The 21642-nt window shown below is 47.8% G+C and overlaps 1 protein-coding gene and 1 long non-coding RNA gene across 3 annotated transcripts; one reads left to right on the top strand and one right to left on the bottom strand.

The window, feature by feature from the left end:
* The first annotated feature begins 83 nt into the window (after positions 1–83).
* Positions 84–12891, top strand: DMRT3 (doublesex and mab-3 related transcription factor 3). Its single transcript, XM_084759975.1, has 2 exons — positions 84–718; positions 11253–12891. The coding sequence occupies exons 1-2, from the start codon at positions 256–258 to the stop codon at positions 12212–12214; spliced, it is 1425 nt and encodes a 474-aa protein (XP_084616101.1). The 5' UTR covers positions 84–255; the 3' UTR covers positions 12215–12891.
* On the bottom strand, positions 4283–12067 carry LOC311585127. 2 transcript variants are annotated; one of them, XR_014775109.1, is made up of 4 exons: positions 11999–12067; positions 8785–9002; positions 7666–7906; positions 4283–5442 (listed from the first exon to the last, which is right to left on the bottom strand). It is a non-coding gene; the product is annotated as an uncharacterized lncRNA (long non-coding RNA). The 2 variants fall into 2 exon arrangements; XR_014775110.1 differs by lacking the exon at positions 11999–12067 and having other exon boundaries at positions 8785–11315.
* Positions 12892–21642: the final 8751 nt, after the last annotated feature.

Raw genomic sequence — 21642 nt, 5'->3', positions numbered from 1 at the left:
CTCCTTGCAGCCGCCCCAGACCCTCGGCAAAGGAGGACCAGCGGGTGGAGCTTGCTCCCACTAAAGCAGAGGGCAGAGACACGAGCCTCGTGGGGACAGGCGGCCCAGGCTGCCAGCGCCTTCGAAGCCGGGGAGACTGGTGCCAAACCTCCGGCTGCCGCCGACTTTCCAAGGCCTCCCGGGAGCAGGCCTCCTAGCTCCGCGGTCCAGCTCCGGCCGCCCTTCTCCCGCCGCCAGCCGGGGGGAGCCCCGGGCATGAACGGCTACGGCTCCCCCTACTTGTACATGGGCGGCCCGGTGTCTCAGCCGCCGCGGGCGCCCCTGCAGCGCACTCCCAAGTGCGCGCGCTGCCGGAACCACGGAGTGCTGTCCTGGCTCAAGGGCCACAAGCGCTACTGTCGCTTCAAGGACTGCACCTGCGAGAAGTGCATCCTGATCATCGAGCGGCAGCGGGTCATGGCGGCGCAAGTAGCGCTGCGCCGGCAGCAGGCCAACGAGAGCCTGGAGAGCCTCATCCCGGACTCGCTGCGGGCTCTGCCAGGGCCCCCGCCGCCGGGGGACGCCGCCGCCGCCACCGCCTCGCAGTCGTCGCCAGGCTCTCAGCCGTCCCAGCCGCCCGCGCCGCCTCGCCCCGCCGCCGAGTTAGCTGCAGCCGCCGCGCTGCGCTGGGCGGCGGAGCCCCAGCCCGGGACGCTGCCAGCGCAGCTCGCTAAGCCAGGTGAGAGCTTCTGCAGGGCTGGGGTCCTGGTCTGAACTAGGGAACTGTGAGTGCGCTCGGGGGACACAAGTGGCAGACCTAGGGCAAGTTTGTGGGATGTTGAGCTGCTTGGGTCTACCTCCCCACCAGACGTCAGTTCTTACTCTGCGGGAAAAGGTTGTCTTTGAGAGTCTGAACCCCCGTGCAGATGGAATCCAGGAGTCCGCCAGAGAGGCCAGCCAAATACCCGGGCAGGGTGTCCCAGGCTTGAAGGAGGAACGTAACACATCAATTTTACGAGTGAAACGTTCTGGGGAGGTGGGTTCTCCAGACTGCTGGTTTTAGGGGACCTCTCATTTGGGGGTAGGGGCTAAGTAGGTGCGGGTTAGCAGTCAGGGCCCAGTACTTTTGCTGATTCTAGGTAATTCTTGCCTTGGCCTGGCACTCAGAAGCAAAAAGGCATTCTTACTTAAAGGCACTCTTTTTAGCCCGGCAAAGAGACTTCCAAGACTTAGAATTCGGTATTTAAAAAAAAAAAAAAGAAAGAAAGAAAAAAGAAAAGAAAAGAAAAGAAAAAAGAAAAAAGGCCTTTTAAAGAAGTATAGGGAAAAGGTTCCAAAAGGCCCCAACGTGAGACCAGTTAACTCTTTTTGCCAAATAACTTCTTTGGTCCTTTAAAAGAGGGTTTCCCCGAGCTGCTGTGGTTTGAAGAAATTTTAAAATAAAAACAAAAACAGAAAAACAAAACTTGTCCTGCTGGGGAAAACCTAACAAGTGCTTTTCCAGGCTTAGCCGGGGTTGGGCTGCTGTGAAACAACTCTGGGCAGGGGGCTTTCTGGACACCTAGCTTCCCTCTGCTCTCCTTTCCTCTCAGAAATGCTTTTATTTGGTGTTTAGGTGAGGTAACAGGGGACCTCCACCTAGTTCTCTCCCTCTCTCTCTCTCTCTCTCTCTCTCTCTCTCTCTCTCTCTCTCTCTCCTCCTTCCTGAATCTGGCTGCCCCCACCCCCACCCCCAGTTTAAGCCTATTCTCTTCCCTGAGAGAGAACCTCTGGCTTCACTCCTAGTCTGTCTCAGCGTCGTGGCAACTGGAATTCAGTGGACATGAGTTTGGTGTTTGCCCCTCATTGGATAAATGTACAAAGGAGGCAGGTCCATCTCCTGCGAACGGGTACATTGTCATTAGGACTGAAAGGCCCACAGTTTTTTTTCTGTAGCTGGAGCCCGGCTGCCTTCCACTTCCTTGGCTCTTCAGACACTTCAGAGTCATCCTCAGAGCACCTCAGAGCTCTTCCCTGAACTATACATTCCCATGTGCCGTGAGGTGGTAAGGTCAGTCCTGCCTTCCGGCCCTGTGGACCTGAAGTTCAGAAGCGCTGCTCCCCATCTTATGTTTGTGGATTTGACCTTAGAGAAACTAGGGCCCACGCAGGGAAGAAGGTTTTCTGGATTTGTCTTGTTTTTCAGTTGAGAACAATCAGGAGAGTTTGGTCTCAGCCCCAGACGTGATTCCATGTCACTATCTTTTAATTTTCCACTCCAGTTGTCCTGGCTTTAGGACCAGAGTCCCCAGAACTAGAGCAGGAGTCTGAGTTAGGATTCAGGTTGGCGGGTTTTTTGTTTGTTTGTTTGTTGTTGTTTTTGTTGCCTTTTTTTTTCTTTTACAGTGTCCACCTGCCTACCAGCAGTGCTTACAGTGCAGTAACCATGAGTTGAGTGGTCTTTGTCCAAGAGGGGACTCTTTGCTTGTCCTCTTCCATAGCCAAAATGTATGAAGCGTCACTAGATCCAAATGAAGCCGAAAAAAGCATGGGTGAGGGCAGTGAGGAGGGACAACAGGAGGGCCCAGGCTTTAGGGGAATAAAAAAGGGGCAAAGAATGTCAAGTGTGCAAACCAGGCTCTGTGAGTGTTTTCTCACTCTCCTCTCATCACTCGGGTAGCCTGAATCCTCCAAATTGGGAACAAGAGAGGAGGGCAGGGATGACTTCCAGACACTGAGCTGTGAGGGGCCAAGGGTTCAGTTTCCAGCAGGTCACACACCACAGATCGTGCACATCCACTAACTTTTGTTTTCTTGTATCAATTGCACCCCTTTAAGAAAAGAAATCATCAGTTGCCTTGAGGGAGGTTTATAAAACAAACAGTTTATAATTTTTCACTGGGAACACAAATGGATTGGTTCTATGCAACACTCGTCAAAAATCAGCTCTGTTGGGAGGGGCAGTAAAAATCAAACCTCCTGGTTGAGATTGCCTGTTGCTGTGTTGCTGTGTTGCTGTACGTTTTTTTGCAATGCACTTGTATGTGGCATGCCATGCATCTTTAGGAGCATAGTAGATCCTCTTGGATTAGCTAGTGTAGAGAGTAAGAGTAAGCGTGGCCCCCGCTGGGATGGAAGGGCTGTGAGCCAGTGCTCAGCAACAGTCTTTAGGAGTCAGCTAGCAAACTACTCAGGTCTGCTCCGTTGTGAACTTGGGTTTTGAAGATCTGCTTGGACTTTTTGTAGGGCAGGGGGCCTCCCAGAAGACAAGCGTAGGTGCCCCAGCACACGTGGAGTCTGTTTCTTCTCCAAATATTTAAGAAAAGCGCAGGCCTTCAGAAGAATGTTGGCTAGGAATCATGGGGGGAAACCCCACGTAATTTGGGGAGAGACATGTGAACACAAAAACTCAGTTTTCTAACTGGAAGAAATCTTTCCTAACGTCTCCTTCAGATGTCTTAGAGGAATGTTTGAGCACTGTTTTGGACCTGAATTTAAGATTATAGTGACTAGTCTAGCAATAGGTTGAAATCGCTTTTTAAATTGCAGCCTTCTTCTACTTGTCTTCGCTGGTTGACTTGCCATTAATTAGATTTTGATTGTGCTCCAGTTTCTGACCTAGCCTTCTCTCTAGGTACCATGAAACTCACATACTGTGCTCCTAACTTCCCCTTCTGTCACCTCCATCCCCCCCCCTCCCACCCCATTAAAATAGCACAGGAAGCCTAACCTCTTGAAGCTGTCTGGGCTTCTGAACCAGAAGCAGTCTTCAGTCAGCCAAGCAGGCCTTTCAGGACCCTGGGCTCTGGAACTGAGGAAAGTTAAGGGTCATGGCCAAGATGAGAAGCTGCAGTGACATCCCCTTTCTTTCCCCAGACTTTTCCTCTAGAGGAGGGTCCTGGGGCGACTGGATAGGCCCTGGTGCCTGGAAGGCCCTCATGCATGGAAAGGAAGGATCAGTGGCTGTAGAATCTTCCTTGGTGTGTATCTGCCAACAATCTTTATCAGTATCTATCTATCAATCAATCTATCTATCCATCTATCTATCATTTATCTTTCTAGCTACTTACATATCATCTATCTGTCATCTGTCTCTCTCTCTATATGTATCTATTTTGTTCATCTATCAATCATCTATCATCTATCTATCCACCTACCTACCTACCTATCTAATCAATCAGTTATTTTAAATGCTCTTGAAAGAGAAACACTTGGTTAGAAATTGAAGAGGAGAGCAGGATAGGAAAGTAAGGTGTCCTTTATTCTGAAAGAAGCAAACAAGGCAGCTAGAGAGAGAGAGGTCAATTTTGGAAACTGAGTGCACCTTTATGACTGCTCTGGGCTTCCATCCGGCTCCAGTTTGATTTAGACTGCCCAGTGTGATTCCTTCCTCTTATTATTATTTTTCCTTTCAATTTCCCAAAAAGAAATACTTGGCCATTTGTGTTAGGGGAGAGCTTGTGAAAGCCAGATAAGGAAATCCTGCCTGACTGTACACCCAGAGCAAGGAAGAAGCTGGGAACAATTAAAAGTCATCTGGGATGTATATCTGTGAGTTGGAAAGCTTATCTGGCTTTAAGATGGCTTGGTTTGAAGCAAGGGGCTTTAAGAAAAGCCAGATCCAAGGAAATAGAGGACAGTATGACTGCCGCTTTGAACCTCTCATTGAGAGCTGGCTTTGGGGGCAAGGAATCCAGCCCTTGCCTTGCTTGCCTTGCTAGATTTGTTGGGTCGGCCAGTTCCACAGTGAGGTTGGAAATGACTTTCCAAGCACTGGACAGTCGCCTCTCTGGTGGCCGCTGTCCCTGGATGGAGTGGCAGGGAGCTCAGGAGAGTCTTATAGCACCAGCATCCTGTGTGGCTTCTCTGGGGCAGTACTGACGGTGGTCAGCTTGGTGGTCAGCTTACTAGCTTGCTCTGTTCACTGTCCCTTCCTCACCCAAGGACTAAAGCAAATCTCCCTGAGTCCTTCCTTTTCAGCCCCTTGGGCCTCAGCTCCCTCTCTGCTCCCTCCTGATCCGGTTGGAATGCTGTAGTGTCTATCTGATGGAGCCTCTGACACTGTTGAAAGGAAAAACGAGAGAGCTCCTGTAAGGAGTTTGAGTCTGTTGCCAGGCAGAGAACTCCCAGCCTGCTTCAGGCCTTATAAATCTGAGGGATGACGGTGCTCTCCACTTACAACCAACTTTTCCTTTCCCTGATGGATGAACTCTCGGGTTTAAAAGATTACAGTAATCACAGGAGGACAGTGTAAATCGAATCTGATAGCAATAACTTTTGGAGAAGGTCAGGCTCAAGTGAAATGTTACCAAGCAACAGGCATTTTGTTTGCAAAATACAATCAAAGAGCATTGATGAGAAATTCTTTTCTGCAGCGAGTCAGCACTTTCTGTTAACAGCTTTACAGAGGGAAGGGCGGTAAATCTTCATAAATCAAAGTCCCTGCAGGACTTGGAACTCTTTCTGGAACTGTTGCATTTCTTCCTGTCAGGGAAGAAGAGTGCCCAGTGAAAATGCATTTGCCTGCCTGCCTCCTTTCTTCCTCCACTCTGGCTTTCTTTTCTTTTTTTTCTTTCACCTTTTAACCTGTTGCAGCTCCACCCCCTATATCTTCCCCCCCCCCCCTCCATAGCCATTAGCCACTCAGGTCCTTGGAGTCCTAGTCCTGTGTAGCTTTCATCATCACAGGAGCACCACTTTGGTATAAAACCATGCCCTGACTCACACACAGCACCGTAGCTGTCCCTTGGCCTAAACAATACACTCTGCTTTTATGAGAAGAAAAATTAAGGCAGAGAGGTAGGTGAGAGTTTCCATTTTGTTTTATGGTTAAACAGATTGTTAAAAAAAAGTCCAGCTGTCTTCCAAATAATAGTACAGTATGAGAGACTCTACACACTGATTACAGCTACTAGTCAGACTGGAATTTCAAGCCTACATCAATGCTCTACTGTTTTCCACAGAGTATTGCTTTATTAGCTTAGTGTCTTCGTGTGCAAATAATATTCCATGCTACGTGATGATCCCATAGTCTGCCCTGCTTCTGGCCTCTGCGTGACTTGCTGCATTGCACTAGAAAAATGAGAGCGACTGAGCAGATACTTTGGAGTTTTGCAAAAGATTAGTTATCTGTAAACCCCAGTGGCCAAGGCAATGCTCTGGTTGCCTGTGTATAACCTTACCTAGCCCAGAACCTGGGGACATAAGGGATTTAAGGGGATTTGTTAAGTAGGTGGATAAGCAAGCAGGCAGCTGCATCTTTGTAAATATCCGATGAAGACGTAGATTCACCAATTGCTCCTCTACTTTTTGAAACCTTCTATTGTCTAAGAAAGAGAGCATGCTGAATTTCTGTTAAGACACATGAAGCCTACAGTTGCAAACTCTATTTCCTTAAGCCTCCCAGCCCTTTCTAAGCAACGTCTCCCCAAAATCTTGGTGTTTTAAGGATCTTGAGTTTGGGTCTTGCTGCCAGCCTCTTGAGTGCTAGGATTACAGTGTGCACTACCTGCCAGGCTAAGGAAGTCACCTTGAACCCTTTATAGAGTGTTAAACCAGTGTGGATGTTTTTGTTTTTGTTTTTTGAGATGGGGTTTCTCTGTGTAGCGTTGGCTGTCCTGGATTTGATTTGTAGACCAGGCTGGCCTCAAACTCACAGTGATCCGCCTGCCTCTGCTTCCTGAGTGCTGAGATTAAAGGCATGCGCTACCACGCCTGGATCAGTGTTGATTTTTTACAAAGCAAAGCATGATTATTTCCATGGGCACATAGACAGACAGACAGATAGACACACACACAGATGCATGCACACATGTGCACACACATACATTTTAGGACAAGGTTTATTATTAGTCTCATCTACTTCAATTTTTCTACTCATTCAGTTTTTAATGATTCCCCACTCCAGTGTGAGATCAACAGAAAGTATGAGAAACTGCTTTGTTAAGTGCTTGACTCTAGGAAGCCCCTGGAGTCGCTATACATTGGCATCCTTTGAAAGTGACTGACTGGGGACCTACCTAGAGGTCTATCTCCCAAAAATCTCAGGACCAGGTGAGACAGGATGTCTACACTTCTAACTGCGTACACGCTTTGGGGAGGGGACAGTCCAGTGACTTCTGAGTTAGAGTTCTGTCAGTTCTTTGGTTTCATTCTAGGTGTCAGATGCATTTAGGCTTTGTGTACAGAACCTATAAATCCAATGACAGCTAGTCAGAACAGTTTTCCATTTTTTATGTATTTTGAGCAGAATGTTTGTTTCACACATACGGCAGGCTTAATTGCAATATTTTGATCACATTAAAAAAACAGTTGTATTTTTATATGAGGAAATTAAAAAAACATAGTTTTTCCAAATTGTAATTTTTAGATTGGAAGCCATTTTCATGTGTTATTATTTTTTTCTCTCCTTACATTGTACAGCAGAAAAGAAAGTTTAGCTGCCATCACATGGCGCATGTGCTTAGAAGGTAGTGGCATTGTTTTAGAAAGAAGACGTTTTCCTCCTCAATTGAAATGCTTATCAACCCTAATGAAAATTTGTTTCTGGGCAGAATGTGATCCTTCCTGCTTCATGAACTATGAATGAAAGCTTGACTATTTGGTTATATTTTAAAAGTTGTTTGCTTGTTTGTGTTTAAAGAGCAAGCCCTCACTTGTAGTGACTGGCCTGGCATGGCAGAAAAATAGTGTCATGGTTTCACCTACTTTTTGACTGGTGGTTTCGCCTTCCTCCACCTGAGTTCAGAGTTGACGCTCGGCTGAAATATGCGTCCACTCCTTATGTCCTGATTGGAGTCTCAGTTTCAATACGGCAGAAGGCAGAGGGTTCTGGAAACATTTCCTGTTTCATTTTCTCAGCTAAAGTTCCATGTTTCTGTATCTCGAAAGGCCTTTGTGCTTTAGGTCAATTCGAATGATTTGCGTAGCTCATTTAGGAGGGACAACCCTGGAAATGTAAAGAAACACCTATTATTGAATTATTCTTTACCACTGAGCCTAAGCCTCGCCCTCTATAAATAATTGTGAAAGTCTGTGTTTACAGTAGCTTGCAATGCCTTTAGTTTAGGTACCATAATAGACATCCTAATGCCCCTGAATTGCAGAGACCATCTATTCTGCTTTGCAGAAATTATATTTTGGGTGAGGAGTTTGTCTTGGTGCAGGTTTCAATGCCCATCATCCTTGGCTGTGTTTTGAAACCCAGCACCCATGGGTGTTAATGTACATCCTACTTACAGTTACCTCTGCACAGGCCCTGTGTGCCCTCTGGTATGTGAACCTGCTTCTCTTGCTGGCCTGTGCCTCCCCCTCTTTCTCAGCATAAGCACTGCAGTGGTTGGCTGATTGCGAAGCCCGTAATTCAATCATTTGATTCTTAAGACACCCTGCCAGCTTTTTGCAAATTTAGCCATAGCCTGGACACTGAGACTGGGATGCTGAGGAGACCAGAAATCCTCCAAGAGTGTGGCTGACTCAGCACGTTCCTCCTCCACTCTTCAAACACCCCGAGGTCCACAGTACACTGGCCCGACTCAGTAGCTGGGACAGAGGTCAACACACACAAAAAAGGGAGAGTGGCTTTGTCATCATTTGTAGTTTGAGGCCTTCCAATTACGGAATGGGCTGGCAGCCGTGGAAGATTATTGCATGACCTGTGTTCTGCAGAACTAACTTGGAAAATAAATACAAAGGTGGACTTGTGTCCTGTCTGACTTAGACTCCTGCCTTGCAGTGTCTGTTGGCACCTTGAGGAAAATCCATATTTATTCTGATGTAGGTATGTTTGGGTAGCCTGAACATCGATCCTTCTGGTCCTGGGGTTACCTGGAGCCTGAAATCAGCTGTGGAAGAGTGACTCCAGGATGACGAAACACTTCTCCTGAGGAAGCGTTCAGTGTTCCTGTTCACTCAAGGCGGGCGAAATGTTACTTTTAAGACAGGATGCTGTTTTTAGTTCTCTGAGTTTCTGTTAAGGACAGCAAAGTTGCCAGCTTTTCAGGTGTGCAGATGTGCCCCTTACACCCAAAGACATGGTCATTTCTCTGGAAGAAGCAAAAGCAACAATACGTAAAACCAAACATTATCAGCTCAGCAGACTGCTATGATCCTTTATCCTGTTTTCGTTTTCTGGTAAAATATATGTAACAGGTTTTTACCATTTTTGGTGCATAACTTGGTGACATTAAAGCCATTTATGATGCTTTGAAACAGTCCTCACTATTCACCCAGACTTTTTTTTTTCATTATCCTCCATTGAAACCTCATGTTCACAGGTGACTCCCTGTCCCTGCTCCCCTAGAACTACCTCTGCTGTCTCCATACTTTATCCACTCCAAGCATCTCATAGAAGTGAAATCACATAGCTCCATTGCTGGCCAGCTCTGGTTACGATACCATTAAGATTCTTCCATGTGGCGGAATTTCAAAATTTCCTTCCTTTTTGAGGCTGAATAATATTCCAGTTTTATTTATCTCTTCACCTGTTGATGGCCATGCAGGTGGTTCCGACCACAGGACTCCTGTGGATAATGCATTTGATGCCTCCACACCCTGCTTGGCCATGTTCGCTTTCTCTCCAGCACCTGTGTCTTATTGCAAGTTAGTATGTTCTGCATTCTTATGCTTCCTGCCATTTTCCATCTTTTCTATTCTGGTTCCTTGTTTTGGCCTATTGCAGGTCAATAAGTACTTGCTGCTGATAATAGGTAATAAACGGTGAATTTAGGTGCCTGGAGATGTATGGCCTTTTACACATAATATCTGTATGTACATAAGGAGAGTATTGAACTTGTTTTCCAACGCTCCATCGGCCAGGGGTCACAGTCCAACTGTGTGCTCACTGCAGAGTGAACACGTGGTCACTGCCCACCCCTTCTCAAGGGTTTAGGGATAGAGCAGTCAGGGAGTTAAGGTATGAGTTTGGAACGAGTATGAATTTGCATTAGAAGTGGTTGAAAGTTGTCCGATTTGTTATAATTTAAGAACTTAAAAAAAAAAATACAGTTTGGCCCTAGGCTTTTGTTGGCTTCCTTGTGCTTAAGATACATGCGGTGTTAGGAAAATGTCTATCAATGGGCCTTTGTTTAAAGCCTTGAGAGTAAACAACAACAGGTGGGAGGGGATGCCTTCTAGAAGCTGTTTGGTGAAACTTCACCTCTGGCTATCTGCACCCAGCCAAGTTGGCCCACAGAGAGGTCCACAATGAGGCCATTCAGGCCAGGAGGGAAAACACAGGCCCACAGTTGCTTACAACCTGACAAGCAGCCTCATTGGGAGGGTTTTGTTTTGTTTTGTTTTTTCTCCCCGCTCCCCCCTCCCCTCATCAGTTACTCTGGATGGATTAAGCAGCCACTACTAGGACTTTTTTTTTTTAAAGGGTAAAAATCTATTTGCATGTAGTTTGCTAGGGAGGGGAAAGCTCCTTTATTTATTTACAGTTCTGCTAGAATTTACTAGAAACCCAAACCGCCCTTGGCCACGCCCCCTGCCTCTATACTGCTTGCTCCTCCTGGGTGAGGTCTTAGGTTAAGATACCAAAATGGCAGCTGGTCGGTTTCATAGCTAGTCTTGGCTCTGAAAGGAAGTTCTTCGCCATCTCTCCTCCAAATACACTTTGAATTGTTGCCTGCAGGTCCTTTCTGCGGCTCACCTGCTCACACAAAGGCATCCATCTACCCATCTACGTGGGGGAAAGTTCCGAAACCTTACAGCCATTTCTTTTCTCCTCTTCAGCATCTGTCCTGCCATCCAGAATTCGAACTGGCTTTGTTTGGCCTTTAGTAAAGACGCGGGCAGCTGAGTTTGCCTGGCCCTTCAGTGGCTTTTTACAAGTGATTTCAAGGGTTGCACTTGTCTTTTTCCAATTAGAAAGTGTATCAACTGATACCTGATAACCTGATTAAAAAAAAAAAAGTCAGGAACACAAGCCCTACTTAGCATAAAACCAGCTCATGGGAAGCAGATGCGATTATTGAAAGTGCCCTGGGGGGTGGTGGTGTGTACCAGGCAATGATGGCCAGAGCCCCTCCTGTGACCTTTTTCTGTGCTCTGTCCTTGTTACAGGTTTATGTGGCCATTCTGTGTTTCAGGCAAGCCTCCTCTCCTACAGCTTTCTGAGAAAACCGCTGATTGCACCATCTCCGAACGCCCCACCCCCACCCCAATTTGCCAGTGGCTTTTGATTTCTTCTTTAAAGGTTGGCAGTGTGTTGTGACCCATCGAGCCACACTTCCTCATCCCAGAAGCCTGAACACCAGGAAGGGATTTACCCCCACTGTTCTCTTGCCTTTCAGATTTGACCGAGGAGCGACTTGGGGACAACGGTTCAGCTGACAACGCCGCAGAGGCCTTCAGTGACAAAGACACTGACCAGAGGAGCTCCCCAGATGTTGTCAAAAGCAAGAACTGCTTCACTCCGGAGAGCCCCGAGATCGTGTCCGTGGATGAAGGGGGGTATGCCGTGCAGAAAAACGGAAGCAACCCCGAGAGCTGCCCTGACAGCCCCAAGTACCACGCTGAGCAGAGCCACCTCCTGATTGAGGGCCCGTCGGGGACCGTCTCTCTGCCCTTCAGCTTGAAAGCCAACCGGCCACCCCTGGAAGTGTTGAAGAAGATCTTCCCCAACCAGAAGCCCACTGTACTGGAGCTCATCCTGAAAGGCTGCGGGGGCGATCTGGTCAGTGCCGTGGAGGTTCTGCTGTCCAGTCGGTCCTCGGCAGCTGGGACGGAGCGGACGGCCGAAGAGAGCCTGGTGCTGCCCTCCAGCGGCCACATCTTTGAACACACACTAGGCTCCTACCCCATCTCTTCCTCCAAGTGGTCGGTGGGCTCCGCCTTCCGAGTCCCTGACACCTTGCGCTTTTCCGCGGACTCCAGCAACGTGGTCCCCAACCCTTTGGCCGTGCCCCTGCAGCACCCTTTCCCCCAGCCACCCCGGTACCCACTGATGCTGAGGAATACTTTGGCCAGAAACCAATCGAGCCCCTTTTTGCCTAACGATGTCACCCTGTGGAACACCATGACGCTGCAGCAGCAGTACCAGCTGAGGTCCCAGTATGTCAGTCCATTTCCCAGTAACTCCACTAGCGTCTTCCGGAGCTCGCCTGTGCTCTCTTCCCGCACCACAGAGGACCCTCGGATCTCCATCCCCGACGATGGGTGTCCAATCGTGACAAAGCAGTCCATCTACACAGAGGATGACTATGACGAGAGGTCTGACTCCTCAGACTCTAGAATACTCAACACGTCATCCTAAAGGGTACCTAGGGGTGGCGACCACGTGACATTTTGTGTGTGCTGGAACCCTGGGCCCACCAGGAGAGTCCACTAAAACTCTATACTCTTTCCTCCTGTTTGACAAAGTGACTGTGCTTGATAGTCTATACATTAGCAATAAAAGCATAACTTATTTAATTTCCTGCACTTCATTGGAAAATGCCAAATAGCTCTGCTCTGTGGATTTAGTGCCGAATGTTGTAAATCAGTCTAACGCTAAGGGCTGCTGGGAGGCTGGGCCTGAGGGAGATTTAGTTTGGGGGTTCAGCTTTACTCCTAAATTCAACCTGGAATGTTAAGTGAAATAGTATACTTGAATGCAATTTTGTAAAAGAGGATTCCTCAGGATACTGGAAACCTTAGGGAGTGGTTCGGTTGCCAACCAAACTATGAACAGGGACATTATATTACTCCTGTTCTAAAGAAAGACTGCACTTCAGACTAGAGCGGACTGCACAGGCTCTTACTTAAGCTTGGACAGTTTTCAGAGACAAACTCCATTAAGACTTATTCTTTTCACATGGCTGAATCGAAACACGTGTGATGTCGATATAAAACCAATCACAGCTGTGAACTGCATGAACTGTATCGTGAAACGAACACAAGATTAAACTTTGTCAGGTTAATGTAGCATGCTAAGGACTCTAGAAAAATAAACTAAAGGAGATGATCTTGGCTGATGTCTTTTCTACTTGTGGAAGGAAGATCTTCAAACATAGAACCTCAGGTACAAGCTCTGCACTTAATGCATGGGCCGGAAAGCAAGATACCGTCCAATAGGGCGGGTCTTAAACTGGGCGTATCCGGTAGTGGTGGAGGCTGGGTTCAGCAGGTCTGAACTCTGGTTCTCTTCCTAACACTCCAAACCAAACACTAATAAGGAGACACAGTGAAAATGAAAAACTACCAACAGCGGACAGCCAAACAAGTGAGCCGGAAGAAGTGGGGGTGTGTCCAGGAGTGACCTGACACAGAAACCACTGGGTACACCAGGGACAGGGATACTGTTGCTCCCAGGAGGGCAGCAGCCTCACATTCAGAATAGAGGTGTGTGAGTTTCCCCCATTTTCATTTGGCAGATCTTGATATCAGGGAAAGCATTCAGGGCTCCTCTCTCTCGTCTTTGGGAAAGGATTCTTGGGCTTGCTGTCTGTGGAGACTGGCTTGCCTAGAAATTTCAAGCAGCCTGTGAGCCCCGCCCCCTCCTACCATGACAGTTCTGTCCTTCAGACTGCCTGAGAGAGGTTGATGGCTGCTTGAGCCAGGCAATCATGAATTTGGAAGGGAAGTATATAACCTAATGCACAAAGTCATCTATGTTAGGAGAGTGCAGGGAGCACCCACAGACAAGACTAAGCTTTAGCGGGGGGGGGGGGGGGTGGCTCCTGAGTGAGACTCCTTCAAGCCCAGAGCAGCTCCCCAGGAAAAGGGTCTTATTCCAAAAGAATCTTCTCATTTTTTTTTGTTTGTTTCCATAGGGTGCCCCTGGAACGAGCAATCTTTGAGTGTGAAAAATTCTTTTGTGTTGATTGGACTGTTGTGCATGTCGTTTGAATGTAAGGACCCTCCTATTGGTTGAGGCTCTGTGTAAACATTACTGTTTCCAGAAGGGAGAAAGTGAAGGAGAGAATAATTTGCCTTTGAGCTTAAAGATGTGATGTCTTTAATGTGATGTCTAGCAGCTCAGTCTGCCCCGGGGCAGATGTGTTTTAAAAGACACTTGCATGCCCATGGTTTGCCCACATTTGTTTAACAAGCGTAGGTGAGAACCTTCTATCTGAACTGAGCGGTTACGGAGGCTGCCTCTACCTATTACTCCTCCAGTCAGAATGGTCCCAGGTGGAGCAAGAATTGGCTGATGTGTGTCCGTCCTCTCAGCTGGAGCATCACTGCCTTTTATGGTGGACAGCCACACAGAGCTATCTGTGAAACAAGTTGCCTGTGAGCTGGTGAAGGTCTGCCTCCCTCCTCCCCATGTTATCTTTCAAAGAAAGATCTTGGTGGGAAAAGAGTGGGCAGGGAGAAAAAAAAAAGAGTGGGGCAGGGCTCCCAAGTGAGATGTGGGCTGCAGGGCTCCTCTCTCCTGCTCCCTCTGAACTCCTAAAAGCTGAGCCCCTCTGGGTGAAGTGGCACAGCCCCTTAGATTGTGACTCAGCTCCTGAGTCCACCCTGCTGCAATGTGCAGAGCTCAGGGCTCTGGGTACACCTGCCCACAGCACTCGGTTTCCCTTTCTCATGCAGCTGAACCTCTGGATGTTGGGGTCAGGGGGAAATCACCCCACTTGCAGATGAATTCCAACCATCACACAGCAACTGGGTGCTTGGCTGTGGGCTGCCAACACTCACCATCTATTTGACCCAGAAACCTGTTCTTTCTGGTTAGAAGTTGATTCATATTGAACTTCAGGTTCTGTCTAGTCCTAGTTTTAGTTAAATGCCCCATCCATCTGAGAGGCCTCAAGTGTTGGTTGTTCCACAACCCCCTGTCTCAAAGTGGCTTGTGTACCCTACTGCTACGCTTCCAAGGCAAGTATCTGAGTAGACTGGGACACGAGTCAGATCCCTGGCTGTTGGGGCAGTACATTTTTTCACCATCCTCTCAAGGTATTTGTGAATTCGCTAGATTTGAGAATGCTTTCCTTCTCTCCCATGGTGGTTTTCTTCTCAGATCTACGCTGAGTAAAATAATGGAGGCATGTAAACCCTTTAGCTGAGATTTCCAGTCTCCTTTACACAGCAAGGCAAACCTCAAACCTCATGTGTAAGCCCCCGAGTGCTTGCTCTAAGTCTAGGGCATACAGGGTCAGTAACTGGGTGGGTACACATTTGGAGTCAGAAAACCCCTTCTCTGGAAACTTCACATTGGTAAAGGACCAGACAATGGCATAAATATGTGGTGTCCTTTCTGCCCCCGGGGGACGGAAGGCTGGTCTGTTTGGTGCTGTGGAACCTTCTAGTTATTTCACAATTCCAAGTTTCCTGGTGACAGCTGAGAATAAAATTTACCCCACTGCTTTGGATTTTGAAAAAGCAGCAGCAGTCTTGGGGAGAAAGGTTTCAAAGATGGATCAAGAAGCAAGGCATGGGGTGGGGGAGGGGGCTGGAAAAATGGCTCAGAGGTTAAGGGTGCTGCTTGCTCTTCCAGAGGTCCTGAGTTCAATTCCCAGCAACCACGTGATGGCTCACAACCATCTATAATGTTATCTGATGTCCTCTACTGCAGATAAAGCACTCATATACAATAAATAAATCTTTTTTAAAAAAAATGTAAGGCACGGCCGAGCATAGTGGTGCACACCTTTAATTCTAGCATTTAGGAGGCAGAGGTAGGCCTAGTCTACAAAGAGAATCCAGACCAACCAAGGCTACACAGAGAACCCTATCTTGAAAAAGCAACAAAACAAAACAAAACAAAACACCTTCCAATGGCTTCCTTATTGGGGGCTGGAGAGATGGCTCAGAAGTTAAGAGCACTGGCTGTTCTTCCAAAGGTCCTGAGTTCAATTCCCAGCAACCACATGGTGGCTCATTACCATCTATAATGAGATCTGGTGCCCTCTTCTGGCATGCAAGCACAACACTGTATACATAATAAATAAATAAATAAATAAATAAATAAATAAATAAACAAGCAAGCATATATGTGCTCCTAATTAACAGAAGATGGCCAGGTAGTTAGCAGGCATGGGGGAACACCAGGAGTGTTTCTGGACCACTGATGGTGGTTATTGGGTTAACTAGAAGCCTTCTTTTTTTTTTTTTTTTTTTTTTTTTTCTCAAGACAGGGTTTCTCCTTGTAGCCTTGGCTGTCCCCGATACACTTGTCGACCAGGCTGGCCTCGAACTCACAGCAATCTGCCTGCCTCTGCCTCCTGAGTGTTGGGCCCAACTGGACTAGAAGCCTTCTAATGAGTCATTTTACATATTTAAATTTTATGAAAAGATATTATAGGATTTGCTTCTCAGGGACTCCCGTCTCAAGGTCCTCCTGCTTGTCCATATATCGATCTGGACAAAGGCAGTGATGGGGGCAGGAGGTGGGGGCGGGGGCGGGGGGGGGGCGAGGGCGCATCTTAGGAACATTTGTCGGGTGGCCCAGGAAACAGGCTCTGGCTGCATTTGAACTGACGTATTTGAAAAATGAACTTGATTTCACTGCATACTGTCTCAGTGATTCATTCTTCCCATGCGTATTTACTCAGCAGAAGGAAGTCGGGAGGAAGATGGATGCTAAATTTATATGTTAATTTTAATATTGAAGCTATCCTATACTTGAAGAATAAGATCAATGCTTCAATTTCATTTCTTATGTGATACTGAAAGTTGTCGTCGCTGGGGGAAAAAAAATCACTTCCGAATGCATCCTCTCCAAATTCCAATCTTCCAGGTCTGGGCTGCCTCAGAAGAGGCAATCTGCCTTTTTGCTGATGGTCTATGCCGGGCAGGCTTCAGGGTTCCCACAGTATCGCTTACTGTCTCAGTGTCAAGGGGAAACAGCAAGGGTAGTGGCTTGTCCTTGAATTACAATGTTGCTTATTTACTAATTGGATGGTGAGAGAGAGAGTTGGCTGGGATTGTTGAGCTATGTCATGAGTTTCATATATCCCACAGGCAAATCCACTGGACTTAGCTGAAAGTAAACTCAGCCGTTGGTAAGAAAACGTATCCCTCCAGAAGGCCAGAGTCACTGCCTGGCGGTTTTTAGACCACACTCACTCTGGGATTTAGATCTGGGCAGAGTTGTGTGGGGGAAGGGAGGAATCTCTGCCTCCTGGACCAGTATGGAGAGACCAGATGTGGGATGGCTGCTAGAAAGGGGCGTGGGAGAGTTGGGCTTGGCAGCCTGAAGGCCACCGTGGAGATGACAGAGGGCTCTGTCCTCCCTGGCGGGCTGTGGCCGGCTCCTGGCCTTCTTCTGGCTCCTGCCCTAGGGGGTGCTGGCTGCTGCAGATCTTCATTCTATGTCTTACTGTCAAGGCTGACCAAGGGGGCAAGTAAGGCACTGAGCCTGAATTAGTGACCTTTTCAAGTTTTTCAGAGAAGAAAACATGCTGTTTTGGGAGGGGTCATTTTACTTCCTGTTCGCTTCCCCTCCCTTTTCCTTTCCCCTTTGCCTCCCCCCCCACATCTCCCCCCCCCACATCTCCCCCCCCACACATCTCCCCCACCTCTTTTGTCCTCCTTCCTCTTCGAGACAGAGTCTTGATAATTATCCTAGTTCTGTGCTCAAAGTCTCCATCCTCTGCATCAGTGTCCTGAGGGATGGATGGCAGCTGTATAGTACCATGCCTGGTTAAGGAGGGGCCTTTGTCTGCTTTGTACAAAGGTACGTCAGCACCTAGGAAAAGACAGGGAGAAAGAGAAAGAGCAAATCGGGAGGCTGGTGGTGGCAGAGTCCTGGCCATCATGCAGGGCCGAATGGCAGGAGAGGGACATCAGCACGGAACGCTTTGGAGAAACAGATTTTCATCACTCTGTCCCCTGTGCCCTCTGAGGAAATAGGAAGTGGCTTCAGATCGCTCAGTGTTTAACTTACAAAAACAACAACAACAACAAAAAACCCCCAACCCTCACTCTGTGAAGTTGAGATGAAAAGTTCCAGGAAGGGGAAATAGACAGCCATCTTTTGTGGAGACCCCAATCCTCACATCTGTTAGCTTAGCTGCCCATGTTGTTTTCCTTCTGAAGTGCCGGAGCTGGGCTCCAGGGCCTGTTATATGCTAGCCCAGGCTAGCCCTCCGTTCTGACCTCTGTTGTCTTCTGTCTCTGAGAGGACTTGAAGCTGCTTATCTTCAATACTGTGGGATCCACAGTCACAGTCTGCTGCACATTCCGGGTCTTCCAGAAACACTTAAGTCTAATGTGGCTTACTCCTGAAAAGTACCTTATTATATTAGTGTCTTGATAGAGCATACTCACAAGAGAAATCTTATTAACCCAACAGCAAGTTACCCAAGTTAGCATCTCAAAGCTCCCCTAGAGAGCACTATTTTGAAACGTCTGATAATCTAAGTTTATTCCAAATGTAATTTAATTTATTAGAAACCAGTTTCTCTCAGAAACCACATTTTCCCAGAAGTGACTTGGTATTATGGGGTATAAGCGTAAAGGCTTTTAGAGTACCAGGCCAGGTGTAGGTTATACGTGACCTCACCTAGTCCTCTTGGTGATCACGCCAGGCTGGTCAAGACGGCTGTTCCCGTTTGACAGAAAGCAAAGAAATAATTTGCCTCAGGTCAGCTACCTGGGAGCCTCTGTCTTGGAATGGGCTGGGGGGCCAAGGGACTTTTGGAACTACTGGCCTTTGTCCAACCAGGTTGTTTTCGCTTGGGCTGGGGAAAACTCCACTAGTGAAGGCAGTAACAACATGGCTGTTGAGCCAGAATGTGCCTTGGGGCTTGATGGCAGAATCCCGGTTTAGAGCAACCAGAACCCTCCTTGTTCATCCTGTAGGCAGGCACAGCCTTTTTTGGGGGGTCGGGTTGGGCCGCAGGGGGTGGAGATGGCCTCTGTAACTGTTTTTCCATTGCTCTGCTGCCCCCTAGGGGTCAGTGGAAGTAGTAGCAAGCTAGCATTTTTTCTCTCTGGGTATTTATTTATTAGTATTCCTTTGGTCAAACAAGAAAAGTGTGGGCCATTTCAAAGAAATAGAATACAAAATCTTTTATTAATATCATTTGAATTCAAGGATCTCTCCATCGGGACATTTGTGACTGAGGCCATGACAGCACACACTCAGCCCCACGGGAGGCAGCAAACAGCCGCACCCAGGAAGGACTTGGATTTGGGGTGGAGTGGAGTGTATCTTCCCGGATTTGAAATGCCCCTAGGTGTCAAGCTAATAATCCGAATCCCAGACCTCCCACAAGCCTTCTCATTTATAGCTCCAAAAGTGACAGCCTCTCCCTCTAGGAATCCTCTGTTGTAAGGAGAGAGCTGTTGAAGTCTAGTGCCACCAGTTTCAGGAAACCCAGTCCAGCCCTTCAGGGAGGACGTGGCACACTTCTAGTCACAGTATCTGACAATATGATGCTCGTCTTTAAAGTGTCTACCCAGGAGCACAGGCTACTCCCTCAGGTTAGCACATGTGACTGTAGCCAAATCACTGCAATAAGGTGTTGCGCATGGGGGGTGGGGCGGGTGGTGAGAAGAGAGGGGAGGGTGGTACCAGAACTCAGAGACATCTGGGACCATTAAGTAGATAGCTTCCATGGGCATTGCGTACCTTTCACAGTTAGAGATTGGTTTGATCAATTTCAGGAAAAATTACTGAGACAAAAATAATGAAAAGGAAATTCTTGGGGAGAGTATGTATCTTGATTTTGTTTTGTTTTGTTGTTGTTGTTTTTGTTTGTTTGTTTTGGTTTTTCGAGACAGGGTTTCTCTGTGTAGCCTTGATTATCCTGGACTCGCTTTGTAGACCAGGCTGGCCTCGTACTCACAGCGATCTGCCTGCCTCTGCCTCCTGACTGTTGGGATTAAAGGCGTGCACCACCATGCCCCGGCCCGAGTATGTGTTTTGAAATGTGGGTGAAGGGCTCAGCCACACTCCAGGGCCTCCTTCTGAGACTGGAGGTAGAGGCGGAAGAGGGGGGCAGGGATGGAGGTGGTGAGATGGGTACCAGGGTTGAGCAGGTTCCCATTGGGTCCACATTCCCACCTGCCAGGTCATGGAAGTGGCCTGGAGCAAGCACCTCGGATCTCTCTTCCATGGCTGTCAACCTCAGCTCCACTGGGAGCAGGGTGGACAGAATCAAGGAGTAGAGGCTACAGGAAGGAGGGAGGATTGAGTTTTCTGCCCTGGGATCCTGCTCCTGAGGTATGTGGCTCTGGAGTTCCTCCCCTTCACCATGCCACGCTGGGACCTATGGCTGTGGCGCATGGGCAGAGAGCGCGGAGGTAGGCACGTCATTTTTGTGTATCGTTGTCCTGAAGCCACATGGAGCAGGTGGCCAAGGAGACAGAGAGCCAGGGTGCCCATGGGAAGATCCTGTTCCTGTCTCACGAGAATGAAGGGAGCTGGGAAGAAAGGGTAGTCCTGTCCTCTGGAAGCCAAGCCACCTTTTCTGCACCATCTCAGGCACCCATTTACCCCACGGAGGCATTAACAACTTTCTTTGAGCCTTGTAGTCCCCCAAGCATTCTTATTTACCGCATGTCCTGGGTTTTTCTCTGTCCCCACCACTCTCTCTTAAATAAAAAAAAAATTTGCTTATTTTATGTGTGTGGGTGTTTTTCCTGCTCTTATGTCTGTGTGCCACTTGCATATCTGGTACCCTGGGAAGCCAGTAGAAGGCATCATACCCCCAGAGACTGGAGTTACAAAGAGTTGTGAGCTGCCGTTCTGATGCGAGGAATAGAACCCTGGTCCTCTGGAAGAGTTAGCCAGTGTTCCTAACCACTGAGCCATCTCTCTCCAGCCTTCTTTTCTCGCTGTAGTTCAGGGATAACAGTTTCTATTTACTGATTTTGGTCAACCTTCTAGAGAGGCCTGTTTCTGTGGTCATACCTGCAGCCCCAGAGCACAAGGATGCAAAGCAAGCAAGAGTCTAGCTAGATGGTCCAAAGGCCTCCTTCAGCCCTTGGGTGTGTTTTATCTCGTCGGTGTGGAGTTTTCGCTTCATTTTCAAATGATTGCCAACATGTACACACCTTGCTTATGTTCTGTATCACAACTTTGCTGGGGAGCGTGGGAGATGTGGGAATATTGCACGAAAAAAGACTGGTCCTTACCTTTCCCTACTTGTGCCTGGCTCCTGTGACTGCATTCAAGACAGTTGCATCTGGAAACCTTGACCCTGGTTGATGGTTTTCTTGGAGCAGGCCCATCTGAGGTACTGCTTTGCCTCTCTCCTTCATTTTCCTCTTGGAAAGGGACCGTTCTTTTTACTACTTAGCTTCATTTTTAAGTGAAGCCAGCTTTTATTTTTTAAATTAATTTACTTATTGTATATGAGTGCTTTTTTTCTGCAGGAGAGGGCATCAGGTCACATTATAGATGGTTGTGAGCCACCATGTGGTTGCTGGGAATTGAACTCAGGACCTCTGGAAGAGCAGGCAGGGCTCTTAACCACTGAGCCATCTCTCCAGCTCAGGACCATTCTTTTTGATGCTCCATTTTCTTCTCTATAGTGAGGGCACAACCATCTAAATTTCAAAACAGTTTTATGTTTTGCCTCTGTGGGTCCAAAGTTTTGAAAGGTTTTTTTTGTACCCAAGAAAATGACACCCTTGAACCTGCCTATGATGTCTGATAGGCCAAAAAGCTAACTGGTGGTTCGGGGTATCTCAAAAACCAGGATCTAGTCATAAACACATATGCCTGCAGTGAAAAGACTTTCAGGGCTCTCGTTGCTGCCTTCAGAACCACTAGGTGGGGGAGAAGGGAGACACACGAGTGTAAGCCAG

The sequence above is a fragment of the Acomys minous genome, assembly GCF_964271855.1.
Source record: "Acomys minous genome assembly, chromosome: 2".
Lineage (NCBI taxonomy): Eukaryota > Metazoa > Chordata > Mammalia > Rodentia > Muridae > Acomys > Acomys minous.
This window is presented reverse-complemented; position numbering and strand designations above follow the sequence as displayed.